Below are 26,527 nucleotides of genomic sequence, written 5' to 3'. Positions count from 1 at the left end.
GAGCATGAACATTAAGTTACAAAATTCCTATTTTATTCTTAAAATAGACAAATGTACAATCACAATGCCAATTTCACTCACTGTTGTCAGGTCTGTGTCCCTTTGAAAAAAAAACTTGTTTTTTATGAAACGTACCAGCAAAATCTAACAGAGGCTCCATTAGATTCAATTTCCTGACAAGTTTTTATGAGATAAAGAATAAAAATAGACATAAGAAGTAAACTTTACATGAGAGCAGGGTCAGGTACAGCTCTTGGGTATGATACATGTGGATCATTAAATAATAATAATACAAGGTTTTGGATGACAGCAACATTAAACAAAGCAAAGAAAAAAGGTTGAACCTCATGTTTTCTTGAGAAAAAAAAAGAAAAACACAACACAAACAAAAGCAAAGGAAGACAGGACGGGATGTCAGTGCTGCGCTGATGTGTAAACAGTTTTTAAACGACCATTTCCTGTTCGAAACTTGGAAAGAAAGAAAGACGCAGATTAAATTAAGTCCAACAGATGTGCATAGTTACTGTGGACACATTTAATAAATCTGTAATCGGAAGAAAGCTTTAAAATCATGATGATCTAAAAGGTTTTATTCGCTTTCTTTTGTTCCTCTGTAACAGCATGAAGACTTTCTGTGTGGGCTGAAGCAGTCGGGGAAATGTAGTGCGACATGTTCACTTCTACTAAGTGAGCTCAGAACATCCTCTGCAGAGACGGAGAGAGAGGCACTGCGTGCAAACCTTCAATGAAAGCCTGAAGTCTGATCCTTGGACAGGGCTGTGTTTTTCTCAGCTTTTTCAAATTGAGTTATTATATTACCTACATGCACTGAATATCATATTGTACCAAAAATGCTTTTTTCAAACAAATACCAACTGCCTTGTGAGATCAGATTCAACTGCAATGAAAATGGCTTGTTTGGCCAAGTGTTATCCATTCTGTATGTGTGTGCGGCTATATATGTGAGTGTGTGTGTGGGTGTGTGGGGGGGGGGTATATGTGTGTGTGTGCGCGGGTATATGTGTGTGTGTGTGTGACTTCAGTGGCGTTATATTGACGCTGAAGACCAAAACCACGAGCCCTGCTGGCAGCAAGCCGCAAGTGCTGCTAGAAATAAAACAAGAAATAAGTGCTTTATGAAACAAACATACACAAGTCTCCCATACTTTTTGGTTACCAGTTTTGCTGCCAGCAGCTGCATCCAATCACCTCGCTTTTTGCACTTTTTTTCCTTCCCCTCCAACACTTCTCACATCAAAATATCAGACCTCCCCGCCACACTGGTGCCACAGAGCCGTTTTAGACTGTAACACTGAAAAGAAGATGATACAAATCTATTTGGAAAAGCATGTCAACAAGAGCCAAAAATGGAAAATAAATAAAGGTCTGAAGGAATGTCACAGTCTGCTTTGTCTTTTACTGTGAGGCTTCCTTTCCAATCTCTGAGACTGAAAGAGAAAATGCAAACAAAAGTACCCGTGTGTGTCACACACAAAGACACACTTTTTCAAAGCTATCTTTTGCACATGATATGAAAGTTATAATAGACTTGGCATTTATTCCCTATAATCCAGACAGAACACTGAGAGAGACTGGGGATTTAAAAAAGACGCACTGATATGAAAAATCTGTGGATTTAAGATCATCCAGGGACTATTTCAGGCCTGAGGAGTACACGAGTTGTAAAATAACTGAACCCTTAAGTCTGACCTGCTGCTTTGGAGAGTGCTTAGAGCACAAATAGGCATGGCTACATCTTAATAATCTTTGGGCTGCGTGTCAGTTCATGAATAAACGTAGGTTAGCTTAATTTGAAAAAAAAACACACAACTGTATCTGTGTGCATGTCAGACGAGACAAACTGAAGAAAAAAAGCAGAATTTCCCCGACGGATAATTATTTTCCCCCAATGAAGCTCTCTTTCATGGTATGTTGCCAAGAGGCACAATACGAGTTATTGCTCAATAAATACCAAAGGTTTAATTCCCAGCCAAATGTGTGTCAACGCCTAGCGAGGATGTTGAGCTCTTAACGTGCGGAGCAGTTTAACTGAAAGTTACACCAGAAGAAACATGTTGCAATACTCTTTGGAAATTACATTTCATATTCAAAACCATTTCAATCTTTGGGTACAACAAAAAAATTAAACTTCTCACTCTCTTAAATTACCTATCAAAAAACAAAAACCATTTTAACTTATAGATGCATCAAAAATATTCAGATTACACTTCTTTGACTCAAGTTTCAAATACAATACATAATTTATGGCTTTATAAGTTAAAACTAAGAGAAACGCCTCGTTCTACTGAAACGTTTCACCCACAATATACAAGTTAAATTAATTGTTTCAAAGCAAATTTACTGTCCATACCACTTATAGTAACATATGTGTTACTCTCATCACTTGCTACTCAGTGCCTAACTTGCATCTTGATATTGTCGTAGTACAAAAACATGCTCTGCAAAAAGCCTTATGGAAATACAAACACGATACAAAAGAGGCAGTCTTTTACAAATATTGTTGAAGCATCCCTTAGCTTGTGGATTAAAATAAAATGAAATAATGTCTCATCCACATGAGCCTTGTAAAAGTGTCTCTCATTATTGCTGTGAGAATCGCTCCCTTTGTAGTGCCTTGGTCAAAACACATTCCAGGAAGACAAGTCTGTACGAGTCCAGCCTTTTTTTATCATCTCAACTTTAATTTCCAACAAAAGGTAGAGATAGCTGATGAGAGCTCAAAAATCCCCTTTTATTTATTGATAAAAGGTCTTGTGCTTTCAAACCATGACATCTAGTCTCCGCCCACATGTCGTCCTCAATATGGCCTCCAGACGGCTTCATCCATGCGGCCTCCGGGGTTGAGAACAGTCGGGGAGTTACTGTGACTCCCGTCGCCGTCCACTCCTCCCTCCGTCTGGCTGGGCAGGTTGGGGTTCACCAGGGATGTGCCCGTGGAGGCGCTAGTGCAAGGCGGGATCATCCGGGATGGCGAGCGGTCCCCGCCGGGAACCATTGAGAACTGGTACGAGCCGGATGAGGCACCGTAGTAGAGATAGGGCGTGCTGCTGGTCTGGAAGGGTCCACTCTGGCTCTGGGTGGAGCCCGGGTAAGGTGGGGGAAGGTAGGTGTGGTAGTGGGCACTGCCGAGCGACATGGCGGAGGTGACAGGCGGGGTGTAGGTAAAGGTGGCCGGGTAGTGCATGCGAGGGCTGGAGAAACGCGTCTCTGTGAGAGAGGAGAGGCCTGGGAACTGACGCTCAAACTGACCCGGGAATGGACTCAGGTCAGACGAACCTACGGACACAGACACATAAAAACATGAATTTCTTTCAAGTCCTCTGAAAATTGCACTTCGTCCCAACACTTGTTCTGATTCCAGGAAATGTGGTTTTATTTGGACTCTCAAACTCTTTAGCACTCGTTCTTGCTGAGTAATTGAATTAAACAAATACATCCCCTGAGAAATGAAACAGTAGTAAACTGAATTGTATGTAATCAAATGTTTCGAGCCAGATATGTGTGTTAGCTCATTAAGAACAGACTCTTGCTAACGGTTATTGTGGGCACAGGCATGGAGCGGCATTATTCTATAAATATTGTTATATCCATCAACTCCATTCAGAGCTGTTTTTCACTTTGGTTTTGATAAAGTTAACAAACACATCAGTGCAGTCCCACACAGCAATATGTTTACGCCTCTGCATATTTATGTTTCTGTGTGTGTGTGTGTGTGTGTTGGCACACATTCATGTGTATCTGTATAACTGTTTATGAATATGTGTGTGCATACGATGTGTGGGTGGGTGTATGTGTGTTAATACTGTATGCACATAAAAAAGCAGTTGGGATGAATCAGGAGCTGCACATGTGGAAACACTTTGAGCAGAAACAGTTTCCATGAGATCCATAATGAGGCAGGGCTGAGCTCTGATGTGGCTCCTCTCCTCGCCTCCCATCGGCTCCAGCGTGTGTGTGTACGTGTGTGTCCCGTGTGCGCGCGCGCCCCGGCAAGTGAGAGAGAGCGCCGAGAAGGAGCTGCTCCATCTCACCCTTCGTTCCTCTCTTCGCTTCATCCCTTAAAAAATACCCAAAAACCACTAACTGGCTGCGGCGAGCTTTGCGCTGGGCGCAGAGTTTAAGGAGAATAGGAGGTCCCCCCCCCCCTCCTGTCTCCTCTCAGTGGTTTAGTCCAGCCATGGCGCTCTTATCATAAATCACCAGGCGTCTTCCGTGTCACCATGTCTGCTGTGAAAGGACAGGGGGTGGCGGGGAAGAGGAGGGGGGGAACGCAGTGTTTATGTGCAGGGAGGAATTGCGAAGCCGGATTGTCGCTAGCGTCAGATAGCATATGCTGCCAATTAAGGCCTTTAAACTTCCTCTTTCCACAAGATCCGTTTGACTCTAATAGAAATAGTAGGTGATTGTCTCTGCTGTGGAGGAGCAGTGTGATCTCAGACATGACCAGCGCTGTTCAATAAACTCCTGACTCCTGCTTTTAACATTTGGACCTATTTTAGTTCTCAAAGGGGCCCTGTGATGATGAGCCAGGTCGAGCTTTATTAGTTTAAATGAAACCAGAGTGGAACTTTGTCTAAATATTTAGAGGGGTCCTACAAACTTTGGAGCATCACTTCAGAATTAGGTGTCTGACTTGACTGATGAACTTTTGCAGCAATTCTTAGCAACTGCAAAAGTTCATCACAACATTTCAACACATGAGCCAGTTTGTGTGAAGGTGTGAGTAAATGTTGGGGCGCAGGGATGGTGCCGAGTTTGCACTCCAGCATCCATATCAGCTTCTGCTTGTACTTGTCGGTATGTTCTGCGGCTGGATACTGTTACAGCGCAGCCTGGCGAGGTGTCAACATGATCTCCAGAGATCTGAGAGCCTTAGTCACATCACTTAGGAGGCATTAAATGCTCGAGGTGTGCATGTGGGTAAAGAACAGGGGGTGAGCACGTTTGGGCCTGTGTTTATGCTCGTGAGCGAGCTCGCACATGCACGTGTGTCACTTTGAGAACAAAGCCTAACGCTCGGGAGATGAAAGCTGAAGGGAAAGACCAAGCTAATCAAAGTTGACAAGGCAGCTGGCTGGATTTTAAACCCTTTCTAATGCAGAGTCACACGGCCCGCGACGAGTAATCACTCACCCTCGCTTGGGGCACACACACACGCACACACACACACACACACACACACACACACACACACACACACACACACACACACACACACACACAGACACACACACACACACACACACACACACAGACACCCACACACACACACATACACAGAGAGAGAAGGGTGCAGCACAGGCAAACAGAAGGGAGAAAAAAGCAGGTAGAGAAAAAAAACTCATGGCAGAGAGTCAAACAGGTGTACGGGGGAGAAACTTGTCTGGCGGCATGTTGGGAGTTTAAAGGAGCTTTCATATAGGGGAGGGGGAAACAGAGACAAATTGGAACACAGATGCTGCCGTTATGGCAAACAGACTGGCTAATGCAGTTACCCAGAATTCCTTGTGAGAGTGGCCTATCGCTATAAAGACACTTTATTTGTCAGTCACGAGCCTGTTATTATCCCTGGGCCTGTTATTACCCTTAGTCCTCTGGGATCAAAGGAAACAATTGTTTTTCCTACACTGTCATCCACGCCATCCAAACCGCTCCTCGAGGAAACAGTCGGACAACATGCCTCGTTCCTCACGTTCATGTGAGAGTGACTACTACTAGTGCTGCATTCTGGTAAATAATAACACGTTCAGCAGTCATTCTTTATGTTGCTCGGAGACTGAGTTTGTTTTGCGGAAGTCTATCTTTATCTCTCCCTTCCCGTCAATCGATTGCATAAGAAAATGTTCATCTGGATTAACTGAATAGTTGCTCTACCTGGCAATCGTCGAGGCACGTCACTGATGGCAGGCAGTCCCGTGCCTCGGCTGGAGGAGAGGGGGGTGGTGGAGTGGACTGAGGGGGACGCCATGGGACTCAGGTAGGACGGGTACGTCTGTTCATACGACCAGGGAGGAGAGGACTGGGACTGACGAGGGTCTGATGGGAAGAAAAGGAATCGAGGCAAGAAAGAGAGAAAGAAGAAAAACAGGCCAGAAAAACAAGGAAAGAGGAAAAACAGACAGGAAAATAAAGAAAAATTACAAAAGGCCCATCAGCTGCTTCAAATGACCCACTTTTTTTCCTTTTTTGTTTTTGCTAAAAAAGGCAGTAAGTTCACAAAAATATTCACAACAACTGTAGACATTATTAGTGTGTCTGTTTCTCTGTGTTTGTGTTTAGAGGTAAGTATCAGTTGGGCGCGTTATGCAACATCCTCCGTAATGACACATCTAATGTTTACCTTCGAAGAGAAGATCTTCCTGTTTGCCTTATAAAACATTGTGCTCACAGCTGAGGCACAGAGAGCCTTGCTGGCACACAACCAGGGTGTAAACACAACAGCACACAACCAGGAAAATAACTGCCGTACACACTTTAATGTGTGTGTGTGTCAGTTGTGACACTACTAGAGAGCCCGAAAGTTATTCAATGCTGCAATCTTAGCAACCAAATCATATTGTTTGGATTTTTTCTAATTATTGTGTACTGATTTAGAATCTCTCACATTATTTCCTATAATAGGAGGAGGCCTGCAGCAGCCAGAGTTTTAGTGAGAACATGCAGAGTTCTTGCATATTGAGTAATTCTGAAGTGTTTTGATAAAAGGATTAAAATAACTAGTTGAGAATCCAGCGGATAGACCTACACAGCTTAAAAATGGATAAAGGTTAAAACAGATAGCTTCAATTAAGAGTCAGTTACACGGATAAGAGAAGAACCAGGGAGCTAAATAAATGCTTAACAAACAAAAATGTTTAAAACTCCAGTGAGGAACTTTTGGTTTGTGTTGATTTTGGCGCCCCCTGTGAACAAAGCATCACATGTTATCTCTGTGCTGATCTTGTTCTGTTCATGTGAGAGTGCTGTTTTAACAGAGAATCTCATCCTGCTGTATTTCTATACTCAAATGTATTAATCCTAAAGAGTTATAGTCGTGGAAATTACAAAAGGCTGTTTCTTCTAAGCGCTGTGAATCACTTCTGACATGAAACACACAGCCTGAGTTTTTAGGCATTTAAAATGACTACACAGATATTATGGACCTTTTGCATCTCATAACAAGGCATATATATTTCTTTCACTGTGTTTCATAACCAGAAACCTCCTCACAGGAGCTTTAAGTAAGCTTAAAAGAATGGATGAACTGTTTGTGTAGAAAAGTAAATAATGCAACTGTTTGCTTAAAGTACCAAATATATGGTCAAAGTGGCTAAAACTAAATGATTAAAAAAGAATATATCTAACTATATTCTAAAGCAGCGGTTCTAAACCTGTGTGAGTTATGACCCAACAATAATATGGTAGGTGTTTTCGGCCCCATCACTGTGCCGTCGCAGCACAGCCAGTGTGTGAATAACATGGCAGTGCCAGCCAGAGTCATGCAGCGAACATTCAGCCAGTCTAAAACATCACTCAAAGTCCACAGGTAGAGGCACTGTAATGCTAACACTATTACCAAAAAATATAGATATTAAAAGTTATTTCATTTTAGAATGTCTTTTAACTGGCGACCCCCAGAAATGATCTTGTAATGCACCATTGCAGGTCAGGACCCCAAGGTTGACAATTCCTGTTTTATGGAGGAAAAGTTGAAACAGCTAGCTAAGAGTAATATTGGACAAACTGTCAGAGTAGCTAAAAGTGCTAATGGACACACAGTTGAAACAGTTAGCTTAAAGTAATGGAAAACACTTGACATAGTTAGAATGAAGGACAAATGGATAAACAGCTGACGTGGTTTGCTAAAATATGCCAATGATGATTCTTAGCCAAAAATAAAAACAGAACAACAGTCAAAGTAGTTAGCTAAAAAATAGATGAAGAGTAGGACTAGTTAGCTAAAAGTACTTTTGAACAAACAGTAATGGATTAACAGAAAATGCAGTTAGCCTTATGGACACTAATGAATCAAAGTACTAAATGATAAATGACTGTAATAGTTAGCTATAATATGCTTGTGGTAGAGTAATGAAAATCAAAAAGTAGAGTAGTATAAAGGGATGAAATAGTTATGTGTAGTGTTTGATTGTATAGTTTCTCCTATTTAAGTAGAGATTACAAACTTGACCAAATCAAACAGGTGACTGACATTTCAATAGTATAAAAACAATAAAGCTTGTTTTATGTTATCATTAGTGTTTAATGATTTATAGTTACAAACCATTTAACCCCAGATGGTGTACATAAGACTACTTGGGTGTTTCTTGACAGGGCTGTGTGGGTTTGTCTTGAATTCCTGTTCCAATCAAAGCTAACTTTTACATGAAGATAAAACCTCACCTAAAATGTTTTATACTTGAAAAGCAGTTCTCATATGTAACTAATCTTCAACCAAGTTCTCTCCCCTTGCTGCCTTACTGTTTAACCATCCCTCAAATGATGCAAAGCGAAACAGGACAAAGCCAAGCCATAGAGTAACTAAGAGCTAGATGACGGTCTGCTACGAGCCTCCAGAGGTGTGGGTGATCAGGTAGCAGCCATCCCGAGCCGTGAGAGATGGTGTTACCTTCTAAGGTGGAGATTGATAGAGTGACGGAGCAGAGAGAGGGACAGATGATCTCAGTGTTAATGTAATATACAGCACTGAGCGTTTCGTGGTCCTATCAGGATGTGCACATGGCTCCAGTTGGGGGTTTGATATTTCACCTCACATACTGTAAATGCTGCTTAGTTTGTGACTCAGGCTGCTGGCCTGTTCGATGATACCATTTAGGACCTAGTCCAGAAAAAATGTGGCACACTTCATCCATGCATGCCTTAACTACGCAATACGTTTTTTTTGGCAGTTAAAGAGTGCAGAAAAACACATATCCATGTTAAGTGCTCTATAATAATGAATTAGATGGTCTTATCTTTGAATGCAACAGGCGTTAAAACAGGATTTTTTAGACGAAACATAATATCTAAAAAATCTAAAGCCTGAAATTATTCTAGTTCTGGAAAATACAGACTTCATTGTTCAGCATCAGGTGATAAGCTATTGGTATAACCTTATAGTAAAGCCTTTGTCGGATGATGCATGATTTGTAAATCCTATTTGTTGGGTGTTTGCTTCCACTATTGTCTGAGTCTAATATAAAAGATGAGATTCTGGTGCTCACCTGTTATCTGTGTCTGTCCCTGCGGGTTGAAGGAGTTGGCTGCTGTGTTGAGATTCGGCCGGGGGCCTTGAGTGGGCACAGCCACCCTTACCCTCATCCTCTCAAGCTCACTGAGACGGTCTGAAAAAAGACCAGCTTTTGGAGGGTCTTCGAGTTTCTGTCGATGCCCTGAGGACACACGAAAACAGATTTTATTGGTAAGGAGTCGCAGCAATTATTAATGGCTTCCAGGCTGCATTCAACAGAATTTTATTTGATAATAATATTTAATGGTGCCGTGATGTTGCATGCAAACAATATTTTTGTCAGTCGCTGAATGAATCTCTAACTGTGCCCTTCCATATGATTGATCTTCTCCATTTGTTTGCTGTTCTCTTGGCGTACAGTTTGTCAGTTCTTCTTTATAATGGACATTTAATGACTCAGTTCCTCTGTATGCCATGCCTTTCTTGGTAAACACAGCATGTGCTCCAAAACAAAGAGGAGGTACGGAGGCTCTTGGGAATGGGATGCTACATCCTGCTAATTAGGAACGCCAATTATATCGAATCACCTGGCATGAGAGAGAGAGAGAGTTCAGACAGGGTGATTCTGAGACGGAGAAGTTGCTTGTATGTTTAGTTTTGACTTGAGGCTTCTTCCTCAGGTAAACACATGCTCTCACGCCATTGCCCAATTATCTCCACAGGAATCCAAACCTATGCCAAATATGTTATACCTGTTCTTTTCCTGCATTCCTCTACTTATAATGTTACACACTTAACAACTTAACATTCCCTGTTGTGTTCACATCACTTTTCCAGGCTTGTAACTCTCTAGTCTTCAACAGTGAACGCACATCAACTGTGAACACAAAAACCTGAAACCCATCACTTTCTCAGCAGTCCTATCTGCTCTGTACTGGGCACCACAAACAAACCAAGCCAGACACCCAGGTGTAGTGTACTGTAATTTGGCAAATGTGGGGTAGAAAGAAAGGCCTGTGCACGCACACACACACACAGTCTTTTTTTTTGCCACTGACACAGCTCTGTATCAGTGCGTCTGTCTGGTCTTGCACTGGTTCCCCTGTAAAGGCGGTAAAGTAAATATCAAACAGAGGAGAGTAGAAGCTCCTGCTGTGCTTGGCAGCACTCCAGTTGGCTCAGACAGAAACAGAGAGCTGCTTCAGAATCCTGCCCAACCTGCCTGCTGCCTGCGCTGCATGGGAACAAAGGCCTGGCACTACATGTATAGCACTCCATGGTTGTTACTGAGCAAAAGATAAGAGATCTTTTACATAATCATCTCTTGTGTGACTGCATCGTCATTAAAAAGACCAAAGAAAACTTCTTCACAGGGGGTCTTTGTGGACAAATAGTCAAACATGTGTTCTAAAGACCCATTTAATGAGCTCTAATGCAAATTTCCACATTCATCTACCTCTGCCGGTTTTATGACGCATACAAAGCATCAAATAAATGCAAGATGATGACAAAATACTCTAATTTTAAACAACTCAACCACTCTGTAGTATTTTTCCACTATTGCAAATATGAAAAAAGGACTCTTTAAACCATCTGACTCTTTCACAACAACTTAATTTATCTTTGAACAACTGTTTGGGGTTCAGCTATGCAATAATTCTAAATGAAAATTCAGCCAGTGACAGTCAGACGGACCATGATTTTTTATTACAGTGACGTTACTCGACTGGCATCAAGGAGTTTAAAATGATCAGACAATCTCATCATCCGCTTCTGTGCATAGTAGCTTTGGAACATAGCTAATATCGGCTACTTAGGAACCTAAGCCTATTGAAGTTTTTGGTTTTATAACATAATTCATGGCCGTATTTCATTAATAATATTGCTCCATCGTTCCTGAGGATAATTTGTGCCTCTCGCTGGCATTCCTCATCTCTCTGTGCAAGCTGTGCCCAGTCAATCATAGCGTTTCCATTTTCAACAGACCGAATTTCTATTCTAAAAAAGCCTCGGGACACAGTGCGGGCTTTGTGCACAGCCCGTCTCCTAGTGATGGGAATAAATAGCAATGGGAGACCGGGAGGGAGATGAGGGGAGACAGAGTGGGACAGACTCGAGGGGGGAGGAGGTGCGTGGAGAGGAAGAGACCCTGATGACCAGTAAATTAAGAGCTCTGGATGGGTCTGAACCAGTCAGGAGACTCAGGCTGTTTAAAGAGTGCTGAGTACAGAGAAGAGAAGATGGTGAAATAGTTAGTGAGGGTTTCAAATAACGCAAGTTTTTAGGAAGATCCAAAAATACAGATGAATGTATATACTGTGTATTTACGCATATATTTCAGGAGATAAAGACGCTTCTGATCTGCATGGCACCGCCACTGGTGGCTTAAATTTGTCCAGTATTTGAGCCTTATATAATGTCAAACACCTATGGATGCAACTCAGTTTACAGGAAGCCAATGTATTTTTCCTTGGACAGGGATGCAGCATTTCAACCACCACATAAAGGTCCAATTTACACTCCAAACAGCTAGACCTCAAGTCCATTAGTTTAGCCGGCTTTGACAGTAAATACAGTTTTTCATGAGTTAATTACACCTTTTAGAAGACAACTGTTGCCAAACACAAGACGTCTCAGCTGTTTTATCGGAACCCTAGCTGGGCGGAGGAATGAGCCGGGGGTATTTAAAGGAGCGGGAAAGGCGGATGATTTCACTGCCGTAGGGAAAGTCCCTGAGATTCCCATCATCCCTGTGAAAACAGCGGAGATTTTCGATAGCGCCTGCCACTTCCCTGCCCAGCCAGCGGCCGGAAACATGGACAGATTCAGACCAGATGTGAGCAACTTGCACACACACACGGAAACACACACAGAAACCGACACATGCATAAATGGACGTATGGAAGCACACGTCTGCACATGCAATCATGTACATTTGCACATATGCATCATGCATACACTGTTTCGGTTGCACATGCAGCACAACTTAACACATGCACACACACACACACGAAAAAAGATTAGTATGATTAGATAACGCCTCTATAGATAGTATCTCTAATCACGCAGTTGCACACTGATCCTAGAATAGTATTATTTCAGCCGTCCAAGAGACATAAGTCTGGATTCAACTTGCCCCTGCTGATCTGATAACAGTTAGTAAGAGCAAGTAGGCAAACAGAATATAAGTCCTCTGTAATTAATGGCAGCATTAGATTGGATCTGAGCCTGAGCACAGAGATCTTTGACGGATGGTGAGCTGTTCCCTCATATGTACAGGATGAAAATATTCCTGGACTACCCAAATCAAAGCTATGCACTGGTTAGAAGTTTGATCTTTTTCATGATAAGGGCAAGAATTGGATTTCAAAAACTGAGATAAAAGTAGTTAAAAGTTTAAAGGACTTCTACTTTGGAAATATCCTCATTTGCTGAAAGTTAGATGTGAACAAGATACCACTTTCCTGTCTGTATCCTAAATATGAAGCCACGGCTTAGCTTGGTACAAAGACTGGAAACAGATAGAAACAATTAGCCTAGCTCTAAAAGTTAGCCTTACAGGTTAAAAGATTTTGTTACGTTTGAACAAAGACAGGCAGGCTTCTTTTGTTTTCCAGTGTTCATGCTAATCTAAGCTAACATCTTCTGGCTTTAGCTTCAACATCACTGTACAGACTTGAGAGTGGAGTAGACTCTCATGTCTCAAAAATGTGATTTATTCCATCAAAGAACCTCCTCCCCTCACAAACACATCAAGTTACAGCTATCACTAAACACTCATCAGTTGGAAGTTCTCCTGCCTGCTGGCTGACTAAGTAACATGTGAGGAAAAAGTGCAGCGCCAGAAAATCCTGAATAAATGGGATAATTTATAAATTTGGTGTCACGTCATGCCCTTGAAGCCCTTCAGTCTGGTTTATGATCACTGGGTGAGATTGGATGAATGTATCTTTTGGGCTGATTCAGAAAACCCCCTCATGCTCGTGGAGCCTGGGTTGAATCAGCCAGTCTGTGTTTGTGAGTGTGTATGAGTGTGTCAGTCATCTCTGAGTGGAACGGCCAGTAAAGTCGATGAATGAATACACTGGGTCCATATTTCACTTTTTTATTTGGAGCCCTCACAGTGGCCATGTTGTTTTTGTGAGCGGTCAGAAACAATGAATTATTTCAGGTGGCAATCTGAAACTGGCAGAGCGTGGCCCGAGAGGAAAAGCGCTGAGTGGGTGACAGCCAGACGCCCGTCTACCATGGGGGTCTGGTGTAAATGCAAGAAGGAGGGAGGGAGGAGAGAAAGAGAAGAGGGGAGATAATAAAAACAGAATTGGGAAAAAAGGAGAGAAAAGAGGAAAAAGAGAGAAAAGGAGGAGGAGGTGTGGGAGATGAGGCGGCGAGCGAAGGAGAGAAGGAGACGGAGAGAAAAAAGGGGGAGCCAGGCTGTCGTGGAGGGCTGCCAGCCGTCTGTGTGGTCCATGCGTTCCAGCCTGGAGGAAGCAAGCCAGGCAAGGGAAGGGCACACACACACACACACACACACACACACACATACACGCTTACATATACACACACAGACATACACAATAATTCCCAATGGCGAAACATTTATTGAACACAAAAACACATTATATACACACTCGTGCCATATTGTACAAGGTTTAAAGAGCACAGAAACTCACACAAACACAAAGAGTTTGGCATGTGTGTGGTTTCCAGTCTGACTCCCTTTGCACCTCAACCCTCACACTGAAGTGTTTTGACCAGAAAATGGGAAAAATCTCTGGATGTTTTTTACAACAGTGCAGGGCCAACAAACTCACGACAGTCTCTCTTAATCTTAGTCTCTTCAAATAATTCCCACTCTGCCTCTCTTTTCTCTCGCTCCATTCTCTCTGTCTTGCTCTGTGTTCCTCCCTCCCGCTGAATGATTTTGTGTTTTGCGTTGTAAAGGACTTGGCCCCTCTTCAAGGAACTTCATAAGACATGCAACTGACTGACTGCCTCTGAAAAAGCCTACAGTCTTTTTTTTCTCATCTGCCCTCCCTCCTCCCTCTTTTCATTCCTCCTGATGTTTGGGTGAGTTTTATTTGTCCGGCTCCCATTGTTAAAAGCTACTCCGAATAAAAGACGACCGCAAAAAGGTGTGGGTGTGTATCTGTCTGTGGAAGAGAGGAGAGTTTTGAGTCTTCTGAATTCCTCTTTAATTATCTGGCATCTATTCAAGTTATATTCTTTCTTTGAAAATGATGCTTGATGCAAGCCTCAAAAGGCATGGTAATGTGGAAACATATCACTTTACATGATATAATGGACAATAAAAGCTGATCGAAATAATGCGGTACAATCTATGATGACAGGGATCACAGCATTTAGCACCGAGTATAAATTTTTGCTGTAAGAAACAAAGCCCAAGTCTTATAGCAGGTAATAATACCCTCCATATGCTTGTAACGGCATGTGTGTGTGATGACACAGTTTGGAAACCTCTTGATGTCATCATGACCAAATTATCAACAAAAGCACCTCACTAACTCATACTGTTTCAGCCCATCCCTGAAAATGTCAGACTATTATTAAGAGTTATAAAGGTAGCTTAGCAGCCACTTCAACACATTTGTTAGTTTAATGGTTGTTTATCTGAGATATTCATTATAGCCTAATTTACCCGTGGTGTGCCACAGGGTTCTGTCTTGGGTCCACTATTGTTTACTGTCAGCATGCTTCCTTTTGTAGAAATTATTTGAAATAATTATATTTAGTATTTAATTATTTGTAGATGACCCTTAGTGGTACATATGAATTACAAGGAGCATTTCCAGAGGGGTGGCCAGCGGTGGTGTGAGGCCCCCTTCCCAATCTAGTTGGCCTCCACTAGTGCAATCTCAAAATCCTAAACTCTGATTGGCTACTTGGCTTGTCACAGGTGGTGCATGATGCAACATTTGGTGTATAAGATGCAATATAAATATCTTTTTTTGTCATCTAAAAATAGGACCAATACGATGAGGATGGCACTTGAAAAAGCAATGTCAATGCACATAGAATGCTGATACGAGGCGGACAGGTCACTGATATCCCTGATTTTACAGTATATAATGAAATCAGCTTTCTGGGCTGCTAGCAGCTTCCGTTGCACCTAAATGATCACATTTCCTCTTGTTGCTCTTGGGACATTCAACCATACATCTTCTTTTGGTGTCCAAAAGGACTGAAGCTGAAGTTATATGTTGCCACACTGTTGTTTAACTTCCCAAAGGTAAAAGTATGATACATGAATGTGAGTAATCAAAGTAGATCTGATTAGAGATGAAAGAAGAGAAAGTTAAGTGCATCCACTAACTGCAAGAACTTCACGCCTCCTCTACATAATTCAACACCCTTGTATGGCCACCCAGTTGAAAGAGTCTGGACTCCCCTCTATCAGTTTCACCTGGCCACAAAGGCAACAAAGTTAGTTTTCTTAACTGCTTTAACAAGATTAAGCGCTAGATGTCCTAAAATTTCATGCTGCAAATTACAGACAAATCAGAGGTTATTCCATTCTGCTCTCACAACTTTATCCTGCTCATATTTTTCATCCATGGCAGTCTGTCAGTACATGTTAAACCTGTGGGTAGAAATCTGGGAGGTTTTGCTCTTGATACTAGAGTGAAAGCAGTTGAATAGTGCCGCTTTGTTTGTCTTAATTTAATATCAAGAATGAGATCTATCCAATTTTCCTCTGACCTGAACCGGAGAAAGTTATCCATTGCTTTTATTAAATCACATTTGGACTACTATTATTCACTTTATTGATGTCCAAGCCAAAGTCCCAACCTCTTCATGGGCAGTTGTCCCTGAATTATTGGCCTCCCTTTAACACTTCTCAATTTCTTTCACATTTGCTGGTTTTATTCACCAATAAGTTAGCTCTACCTTGAAATACATATGTTGACTCCTGGACCCCTGGGATCTGGACCACAGACTGAAGTCTTCCAACAACTCTACCCTGAGTCCAGGTTAGTATCTAGAGGGGCAAGGGGTTTTGCTGTAAGGCCTTTGTAACTTTAGAATTCCTTATCAAGAGAAACTTAAGTTTTCTACTTCTGAGTAGCTCAAGATTTTCTGCCTGCTTTAGTATCATCTCGTGTGATTTTACATTTTATTTCTTTTTTGTGTACGTTGGCTATATGAGATATCCACAAGAAACCTACTTTAATGTTTGCTATGCAAACCCTATCCTGGACACTATTGAAGCATTTACAGTGAATGTACACAGACGCATATCTCCAAGTATTATATGTGAGTATAAGCATGTGTGTTTCACAGGAGGAGTTTGGCTTGGCAGACAGGTCCCTCGAACCACTAATATTGTCTGCAGGCCTGTAAGTAACGAGGGCCTTTTCCCTACACTTGTTAACACCCTGACCAAAATCGAACCAAAACACGACCCTGTCCCTGAGCCCAGATACCCCAGACCCAGCAAACTTAAACACCAGAGAGCAGCGCCTGACCGCCAACCTCCACCACTGACACACAACACACACCCGTCACTAACACTTGGTTATGCACAATAACCACTGTAATATGCCACAGCAAGACACCGTTTGTGTGACGCCACAATGGTTTTTGTCACCTCCTATGTTTGTCTGTCATCAATTAAGTATAATGAGAACAGTGGGTTTGGATAGAAAGCCTTGTATATTGTGTTATTATGACTCGGCTATTATCACTCAGGAAGTTTGTCTCAGCTGGCCGCAGCCACCGTCAGGAGCAGCTGAAAGGAGACAGAACCACCTATAAAAGCATATTGGTTTAAACCGCCACTCCCTGTCTATTAGCTCGAAATGACATTTAATGAGGCCTATTAGCTCTGCTCCAAATCAGCACTGCTGCTACACCAGAGTAATGACACCAATAACACACACTCTGCACAAAACATGCCATGTGGGTGCACATTTGCAGACGCTAGAGGACAGGCATGTATTTAAAATCCTACATTAGCAAACAGACATGCACATGCCTGTATGCATGAACACACTTTGACACATACATGTGCACACACACTTGCTGAGTTGCTGGTACAGTGGCAAACCACAGAGTAACCAAGAGCTGTCAAGCGATTAAGTACAATGCGAGCCACAGAAACCAAGTTAGCCTCCCGCTAATAACACAGTGGCCAGAGGGACCTGACTAACCACTTACCATACCCACACATACACAGTGTAAACCTCTGAGTAAAATCATACCGCAGATCTTTAAAGTAGGCCCTACTGATATTCGTCACTCCAACCACGCAATTAATTAGCTGAAGCTCAGCACCACAGTTCAGAGATATGAGCTCTGCTTATTCATGGGTGGTCCAACCTTATCCCACTACTGATATTAGAAGAGGAACCGCTGGGGAAATCAAACTCCCGCAGGAAGACTCATATGGCTACCATAAGGCTCATCAAACACTCCAACACAAAATGTTCTTCCTGAGTGAGACACCACAAGCAGGCAAGTCATTAACAGGGAGCAAAAGCTGCCACAAACATCAAGAAAAAGTCTAAACAAATCTATAAAAGTAAGAAGAATGGTTGTTAATTTCAACTTCTCAGGCTTCGCAACTAGCTCATGTTGAAATCTAGTGTTATTGTCAGCCCTTTTTTTCCAATAACAACTCTCTTTTCAAAGACAGAGGCTACAGAGTGCCAGTGTATGTCAAGTTCAACACAGCTCACTGTTCTTTCTCCATGTGTCTCTGTGTGGACCCCTCCCAGTAGGGGCCCAGAGTACCACAGGCCCCCTAATTACCCACTCGTTTAACACAAAATAGAGCTGTAATGGCCCCCCCATGTGTCAATGAAGCGTTCACAGATAGAATCACAGCTTTGGAGACAGCCGAGGCCCTCAGCTCTGAGTCTCTCCATGCTGAAAAACCTGGAGGAGGGGAGGTATGGTTGAGAGGGCACATGTGTGTTTTGCCACCCTCCGACCTCAGCTTAATGACCCCTGAGAGGGAGACGTGTTCTGGCTGTAGTTTCTGGGTAAATTACACCGGCTGCAATTCTGACCACTTAACAGCAAAGTAAAGAAGTTCAGGGGTTACGTATGATGACATACTCTTTATTGCTTAAATTATTGTCCTGAGACTTGAGTTAGAACGTGCAGGATTTAACTCTAAAATATGTGTTTCTGACCACAAATTGGTCTGAGACAAAGAGCAGAATAACAAATGAAAGTGCCAGAATCCCTCACCTGATGTAAGGTGGTGTTTACTTTTTCTAGTCTATTGACTCAATCTCCCTTCACATACTTCCAGGAAGGCTTTCAGCTCTTTGACTGTGACTTTGTTGAGATCAAGCTGGGTCTTTTCTAAACAAAATTTTACCCTGACTCCCATCTGCTCACCACCGACTAACAGGACTTGTTTGAAAGTCATCTGACGGGGGACAGCAGATGCACAGGAAATGCTTTTGATCAAACAAAAAGGCTTGAGTGTGAGGAAAGGAAGAAGGGGGAAAAAGTATGTGTGATTGTGAGTACATGTGTGCATGACGACTAGCATGTGCCTTTGTTTCCTTGTGTGTGATGATGAACACTGGATGTCGACTTTCTGATCCCTCTTTTGGCACCCTGGCAGGTTTCCTACAACGGAGACTGATGCTGGTGCTAATCCTACTGTCTCCTGGCTCCGCTGTGTCTCCGAGCGTCCTGGTGCCATATGTGGCAGCGCAGGCGGCGAGTGGGTTGTTTGTGATGTGATATTGTTCATTGAGACGCCATGAGATGAGAATATGGTTTTTTTTATGAATAGGGAGGAGGGTTGGGGAAACAGCTGCATGCCAGACCAGTTGGCACTGATGGCTATAGTAAAGTTTTTTTTTCCTCCTCAGTTGTTTTTATATGGCCCATTAAAAGGAGCTGATGCTAGCATTCTGCTACCCAGTGTACCCTCTAAGGAATACTCTGCCTCACTTTTTATTTCCCTTCTTTCATTCAGACTGTCACAGGGGTGCTGAGATTCTTTCTGACAGGTCGACTTTGTATTTTATACAAAACCTGTTGATTGCTGATGAAACAATCAAACTTTTTGCCGGTAAACTTTTTGGGTCTAACTTAATACATTTTAATGCCTGGGCTTTTTTTAGCTGCCACTGACTGGCTGCACATTTAGCCACACCCACAGTTTTTTAAAGAGGCGCTCGACAAAGTTTTCAGTTTAATTAACCAATCACTAGGAGTATTTGTCTGCTTGTAAAAACGGTTCACAGTGTACTGATTGTGTTGTTATGGAGGAAACTTTATGAAGTATGACATGATGTCATCAGGGTTATCTAAAATTGGGCTTGAGACATCGAACTAAAGCTTAAAAACTGGAGGTACAGCTTGAGACAAAAGTTTGCTTTTTATGGGTTAGGTAGTGCTAGATGAAAGATTCCATTGTGTTGCATTCTGTGAATTGTAGGAGCTGGTGTTTTTGAGTCACTTCAGCATTAAAAGTGAGGATGTTTTATCCTTTTTTACTTTAATTTTAATCACGTTTGAACCATTTGTAAATCCCCCATATTTTTAAAGAACAGCCCGACAATAACTTTAGAATACAGAACTTTAAAGGCATGAAACAGCTGATTTGCCTCTTCAAATGCAAACTCATGCTATGAATATGTTGTGTGCTGCGTTGTGTGTGTCAGTGTGCTCCTGTACTGTGCTGTATGTGCGTGCCTTTGTACTCACTCCTGGGCTCACGTGGTCCGTCCACGGTGACCTTTATGGCTCGGTGGTAAGTGGCCACTTGTGGTGGGTTGGTGAATACTGTGATTGTCAGCGTGAAGCTCTTGCCTGTGGTGACATCAAACAACATCAAATGACACACCATCCTCACGGACAATGACATGCATTCATCGCTAAACCATCCTCAAGTCACAAGTGTGGTTGTGATCACATAATGGCCAATGCAAACTAGGATTAACGACAGACATGATTGCCTCTTTCAGTGGGTCTATTTAGGTTCTTTGGCAGAGCCTAAATGGAAGATTGACTGGAGGAGCCAGTGTCTCGTTATCCAGACTTTCTCCCCCGTCTAACGCAGTGTGAGTGGGCGAGAGGCATTTTAATAGTCACTTCCTTTCTCGATAATCCCCAGCAGTTGCTGCCTTGGGGTTTGTGTGTGTGCATGTGTGTGCGTGAGGAACACTATGAATCAGAGTGCAACAGCCAAGTCAGCAGCAGCGCTAAAGGCTGAGGTATGCAGATGCGTCGTGTAACCATGGCTACACAAAGGAAACAGGAAGGTGGGGGGCAGGTTTCTGCAGCAGCTGTCCATTCAGACGCAGACACCAACCCGTGCATGTCCTCTCTTCTAGTCACTCCAGCTCTGTGTAAACATGCCTTTCAAGGAAGCGATAAGATGATCAGGGGAGATAACAGATCCCAGATGCAACAGGTGTTCCACATACCTGATTTGAGGTGCATGCGGGTGAACCAGAGCTAGGGATCTGTGATAACACCCAGTGCGTCACCTCCCTGCTTCCCTGTTTCTAATTCGGGCTCACTGTCAAAGCAATCCTGTATACTACTATAACATTAACTCTAATGATGCTATCACAGGTGTCTGATTACTCTCTGAATCACCTGTCCCTTCCATCCTCTCTGTCATTGCATGCTGGCACTGTTTCAGCCTTGAACTATCAATCTTTGTCTATCTCAGAGGCTTCCCCTGTCTCTGTGTGCATGACTGTTAGCTATCTAACATCCTATCAGTTTGCTCTGCTTGTACTTATCTCTGTCACTACCCGGTGTTCATTTCAGACACAGTAGTCCGATCTCCTCAGGCTCCTATGTCACTTCCTGTGACTAGATTCTGTGTCACAGCAGAGGGCTGCATGCAAGATCTGTGTGACGACAAGCCTGGCCACCATACCTCTACTGCTCTTTTTTTAAATCTTCATCCTCACTGCTTCTGCTTCCTCCCTTTTTTATAACAGAGGGAAACTGAGAGGAAAAGTCACTGATGAATGTGCTGACAGCGCTTATCACCATCAACTTATGGCAGGCAACCGCTGTTCTGTGAGACTTGTAGAAAATAAAAATGTCAAAGGGAATATTTCCACTCAGTTCGTTGAGGGTGAGAGCACATCCATGGTGCCAAATCTCTAACCGTAAATAAGACGCCTTAGTGACAAGGCAGTTAATGATGCAAAGAGTCGCGCCTTGGCCATGCCAAATATTCTGGGAATGCTTTTTGACCCAATAGGAGGGCGCTTCTTCCTTGCTGCTTGACAGCCTGAGGATGTGTGCAGAGTGATCAGCAGCGAGGCTGCAGCACCACCCATCATGTAAATAAGCCTGAACTGAGCAGGGTCATGTCAGGTGAACGTTACGGAAAGGAAAGTAAAAATGACTTCAATCAACACTTGCTCACAGCTGTCTTTGTCTAAAGCCATGTTTGAAGGTCTGTACGATTTTTAAAAAGCTTTTCTGTCTCAGAACAAATAAATCAAGGACCCTCATTTTTAAGGTGCAACGCGACTTCATTCAGCCCTGAGGTTTGAGGAGATGATGTTGGGATTTGAGCTCAGAGTTAGAGATCATTATGTGGTTGCCATGAAGGGAGTGTGACCACTAATCCACACCACTGAACCTAATAGCTCCTGCTGAGCTGTACAGTGAACGCAGCTCTGAGTGTTTCAGGCCTCACCTCGACCACTGCGGCCCACGAAGCGCAGGTCGTTGAAGCGTGCCACTTGGTTCTTCATCACACCTGAGGCGTTCCGCAGCTCGGCCGAGTAGTTCTCATCGTTGCCCGCCATTACCGTGACGACTGTCCCATCCGGTATGTCTCCAAGGGCAACCACCTGTGGGGTACAAAGGGAAGAAATTCAGAAACTACATGAAACAAAACTCTTAGGGAACATAAATGGGACAAAGGTAAAAATAACTTCCATCTGTGAAATGCTGCAACATGTTTTCTTCCTCTGTTTACGATTAAATACATTATTATAGAAAAAAAAAAACAACAATTAAGGAATTCCTTTAGTTTAAAGCCAAAAGCTGGGTGACATCAATTCTTGAATAATTTCAAATTTTTCTGGAAAAATAATAAATGGAGCTTAAGTAAAAGGCTTGCTTAACATCACACCATCCTCCCTAAAATGCTGTTGACATATGGGTTTTAATTCAGTTTCACTTTGTCATTAGAAAAACAAAAGCAGCAGGGCCTTGTTATGTTATCATTTTGATCCCTGGATGACGATAAAAGAGCATGAGTAGGCCTACAGAGCTGCAATAATTACAGAGCCCTGGTAATAAGAACGGTTAAATAACACATATATTTTAAAATGTGTCACATTTGATTTGGAGCCAGAGCTTTAGCCGCAAATTTCCACTTTGGTGTTTCTTTGATCCATCCTTTGAATCAAATCTGTCAAGTAATTAATAGGGCCTTTCCTGTGAATTATCATGGGAGCAGAACAGTGTCAGGGCTTCAGAGACGTTCAGAGGCCTACAGTGTAATTAGTCTTTGCTTTTTTTTATTTTGCTTTTTTGATGTCTACAGATCTTTTTTCTTTCCTCTGTTTTCAGTAAAACTCCAAAATTGAAGACTAAATTAATTAAGCATAAGCATCAATCATTTAGGATAATAAGCCACAATATTTTGTAACATATATTTAACATGTGAGTTTTTCTTGTTTGTATAAATCCTCAACATATGTAATTAATTTCTGAATACGCAGAACTGTAAATAATAACCATGAAAAAAAAGCTGTTAGTGTAGAATTATTGTCTAAGTGGGAGGTCTCTTTAGATACCAGAGATAATTATTGTAATTTACAATGTTCAATAATTGTAAGTAAATAAAATGCAGTTTTTGTTTGTTTATAAAATGTGAAAAAAGCATTCATAAACACGTGACTCCGTATTAATCTGGTTTATATTTTCAGGCCCTTTCCTACATCACATCTTTGATGCTGCTCTATTGTAAAAAAGCTATTTTTTGTAATATTTTTGAAGTAACTTTAAAAACGCTTGAGGCTTTTTAAAGCAGGCACATTTCACAACAGATGTGATTATATTAAAAAGAAACCTAATATTCTCAGAAAACACGCTAAATCTAAGTGAGGATTAACAGAGGGACAAGAAGAAAAACACACAAAAAACACAAAAAACACAAACTCTCGGTATTTAAGAGTTTAAAATTAAAAAAATGGAAAAGGAGGGATCCCTCTATTTTAATAGAAGAATATACTCAGAGTAAAGCAGTCTACATTTGACTTAATTTGGTGGTTGTTTGTGTTACATGGGACACCGACTCACTCTGCGGTCTCTAACTCAGCAGCACATGACAGAGACGGCACTCACCTTAAAGGCGACGGGCAGCGTCTTGTTGCACCGCCAGTGGGAGGGCAGGACTGAGCACAAAAAGTTGGGGCTGTCGGTCCGGACCAGCTCGGCCGGGTGGTCGGCGATGATCTCGGCCATGCTGCGGTTTTCGTGGGGACGCAGTCTTGGCACCGCCGCCGCAGCGTCCGGCTGCCCGCCCGGAGAGCTCACATCGTTCATCTTCCCTGGGACCGGCTGGAGGCTGTTGGACGGCGGACTGAACCTCCGACTGGCGCTGGGATCTACGGGAATTCGCATCACAACAGCGTGGATTATCAGAAAAGGCACCAAAGTCTCTCCAGCTCCTCTCTTATGTCTTTCCTTCTCTCACTGAGAAACTCGCAGTGTGCGGCGCTGCTCGCTGAACCTCAGCTCGGCTGCCAACGGAAAATGGGACTTCGCGAGCGCACACCGCGTTTCAAAACCCTCTCCACTACAAACTTTAGTGGGCGCCTTCAAACGAAATAAAATATACTTCCCCGACAAGAAAAACAACCCTCAAAAAACTTGATGATGTTTTAAATGACAAGCTCTTTTTTCAAACTTCTCTGGCGGAGCGTCCATGCGCCATAACGCAGGCGTAGTTGCTCATGTGCAGATAAAAATAACATGAAATAAATGTCCGAGCGCGTAACAGGCTATACTATTACAAAAAAAGCAGGTCCAAAATTGAACAGCCGACCCAGATGCTCAAAAAAGTTTTTGTCTGTCTTCCTTTAGTGAGGAGTCAAAGCGCTGCTCCAGGTGCGTCATTGAAGTCTTTGTGCCAAACTGAAAGGCTTTCTGAAAGCCCGCAGGCTATGTACACACAAAAAAGTTTCAAAGTCAAAGGAATACGCTTTAACAATACTTAATAGAGCTATTTATAACCCAGAGACGCCTGAAAACTCTACACGTTTTCCGTATAGACTCTCGGTCGCCCCGCAGGTTTTGTGTTTAGGGTTAAAAAGGTTGATGAAGTCGGGGGAAAAAAATCATCACCGGTGAGATGAAGGAGGCGCAAAATAGATCCCGTTTTTGTAGCCGTAAATGTGGTTAGTGTTTGGAGGTCGGGGTTTCCCGTGCGCAGGCTTTTTGTGGTTTATATAGCTCGAGCGCCCAGCAATTATTGCGCTGATGCGACTCCAACACGTGGTGTCTGGAGTCAGATCCATTCCCTCTGCCATAATCTATCACGCCTGTATAGACGAGCGGACAGGTCTCCGTGTCAGGTCTGTACCTTCATGAAACACACATGGAGCTATGTTTAACGCCTCTCTCCTTGTCGTTACACTGAGTCTCCCACAGCCCGCTGTACATACCCACATAATACCGCTCCCCTGGACCCTCCACGCGCTCCTAACTCTGCCGGGGACGGTCATGTCCAGTCGGTAACTCCATCCGTCCGTCAGTCCGCGTTATGTTACAACTATGTCTTGACAATGTGCGCGTCTGAAGAGCGTTCAGAGAGCCGAGCCTGGGTGAGAAGTGAGCTACACTCCATAAGGTAAAGGAGTGAGTGAGTCACCGGAGAGCGGTGAGTCAGGTAGAGGTGCTGGAGTAGAGTTTCACTCGGTCGCAGGGGAGAGCTGTTGTGCAGGTGTACAGGTATTCTACTTTACACCGACTATAATTTATGTTCCACCGCACATGTGGCCGCTGCTTGTGCGCTGATGGCAGTTTTTATAACGCCAGTTATTTGAATTTATATTTTTAGTGCTTCATACAGCTTGTAAAACACTCACATGGCAACAGTTTAATTACTTGTATGAAACATAACAGCGCCAAAAGATGAGTCTCTCTGTTTTTGAAGATGCGTAATTCAAAACTTAATATGCATATCTCAAACAAACAGGAAAGCAACGGAAAACTGTGTTGAGGAATAAACTGTAATGCTTCCTCAGACTTCATCACATTTTAAATAAATGCTGCAGTTTATACTCCATTGAATGTCCTTGGTTACTATAATTACTTTGCAGAAAAAATACTTTTCAGCAAGAAGCTTGTGAGCTTACAAAATATAATGTCGTTCTTATGTTAAAGCAGCTTGACATTTTATAACGTGTCAAAAATGATGTTTCCTCCACCAAATAAAACAGACAAACAGAATTTACACAACAATGCATCAACAATAATTCTCCAATAACATGCAAAATAATTGTTGAACACTCACAGTCAGTGTTTGTAAGCCTTTGGTAGAAATTCTAAAAAATAATCAAGGCGTCCTTTTATTTAAAAAATGTAATATTGCATGGTGTATTTTCCCAGTGAGGGACCTTTCTTTAAAGGATCTGATTACATTTTACCCCATACACATTAAAAAGGAGACTATAGTATTGCAAATGACACACTTTCCAAAGAAATGCAAAAATAACAAACACAGAAATTCACACATTTTTAGCAAATCTAACATTTTCTCTCCACCGAGAATAACACCCTTTCACTGTGAGCTTAACCTTGTTCAAATAAAAAGGATTTAATGTATTCATTGAAGTCCTGACATGTTTAAAATATCTTGTTTTTGTGAAGGCTTCTGTGAATGCAAGCAGTGAGCAGGCCTGTATCGTCCTCCCCTCATGTGTCTACTGTAGAGGGCATCATCTACCCTCTGACAGACTCCATATCTCAGCCGGCTCTCATCACCCACCCTCCGCCCTCCGCCCTCCACCCCGATTACCCATCAGTCTCCCAATGAGTCTGTTTTTGAGTGCCACATCACACAGCAGCTACTCTGTGTTCCTTTTCCGTTGCTCCCAAACAGTCTTTTATTGGTGCTTGACTTAAAGACAAAGGCCTTTGATACTTCTGGCTTGTTTCTAAATAAAAAGGGACTACTGGGAGGCACAGCTGTCAGGTTATTTGGGTCCTGTCTGTTTTTATCGCAGCTTGTTTTGATGCCATAAACTTCGACATGGTGTTGTACTTTTTAACAAAAAGATTTCTGTGTTGAAAAAAAAGAATTTAAGCCCAAAAGTGACTTGAAATAACCTGACTTTGTGTGTTTCATAAGTATGACAGTAC

At 42.5% G+C, this 26,527-nt stretch overlaps 1 protein-coding gene across 2 annotated transcripts; it reads right to left on the bottom strand.

The window, feature by feature from the left end:
• Positions 1-11: 11 nt before the first annotated feature.
• runx2b (RUNX family transcription factor 2b) lies at positions 12-23,785 on the bottom strand. Of its 2 annotated transcripts, XM_034698928.1 has the most exons (6): positions 23,507-23,785; positions 21,846-22,002; positions 19,883-19,987; positions 9,222-9,389; positions 5,896-6,057; positions 12-3,297 (listed from the first exon to the last, which is right to left on the bottom strand). In XM_034698928.1, the coding sequence occupies exons 1-6, from the start codon at positions 23,783-23,785 to the stop codon at positions 2,819-2,821; spliced, it is 1,350 nt and encodes a 449-aa protein (XP_034554819.1). In that variant the 3' UTR covers positions 12-2,818. The 2 variants fall into 2 exon arrangements, with proteins under 2 accessions (XP_034554819.1, XP_034554820.1); XM_034698929.1 differs by lacking the exon at positions 5,896-6,057.
• Between the last annotated feature and the right edge of the window lie 2,742 nt (positions 23,786-26,527).

This window comes from Notolabrus celidotus, chromosome 13 (assembly GCF_009762535.1).
Source record: "Notolabrus celidotus isolate fNotCel1 chromosome 13, fNotCel1.pri, whole genome shotgun sequence".
Taxonomy (NCBI): domain Eukaryota; kingdom Metazoa; phylum Chordata; class Actinopteri; order Labriformes; family Labridae; genus Notolabrus; species Notolabrus celidotus.
This window is presented reverse-complemented; position numbering and strand designations above follow the sequence as displayed.

Bases quoted from the DNA above. Each gene is read 5' to 3' on its own strand.
- runx2b (XM_034698928.1), bottom strand. From the start codon at position 23,785: ATGCGAATTCCCGTAGATCCCAGCGCCAGTCGGAGGTTCAGTCCGCCG. The intron at 19,988-21,845 runs GTGAGGCCTGAA...ATGTCACCACAG, and splicing joins CGTGGGCCGCAGTGGTCGAG to GCAAGAGCTTCACGCTGACA. The intron at 3,298-5,895 runs GTAGAGCAACTA...CTGTGTCCGTAG, and splicing joins CGTGCCTCGACGATTGCCAG to GTTCGTCTGACCTGAGTCCA.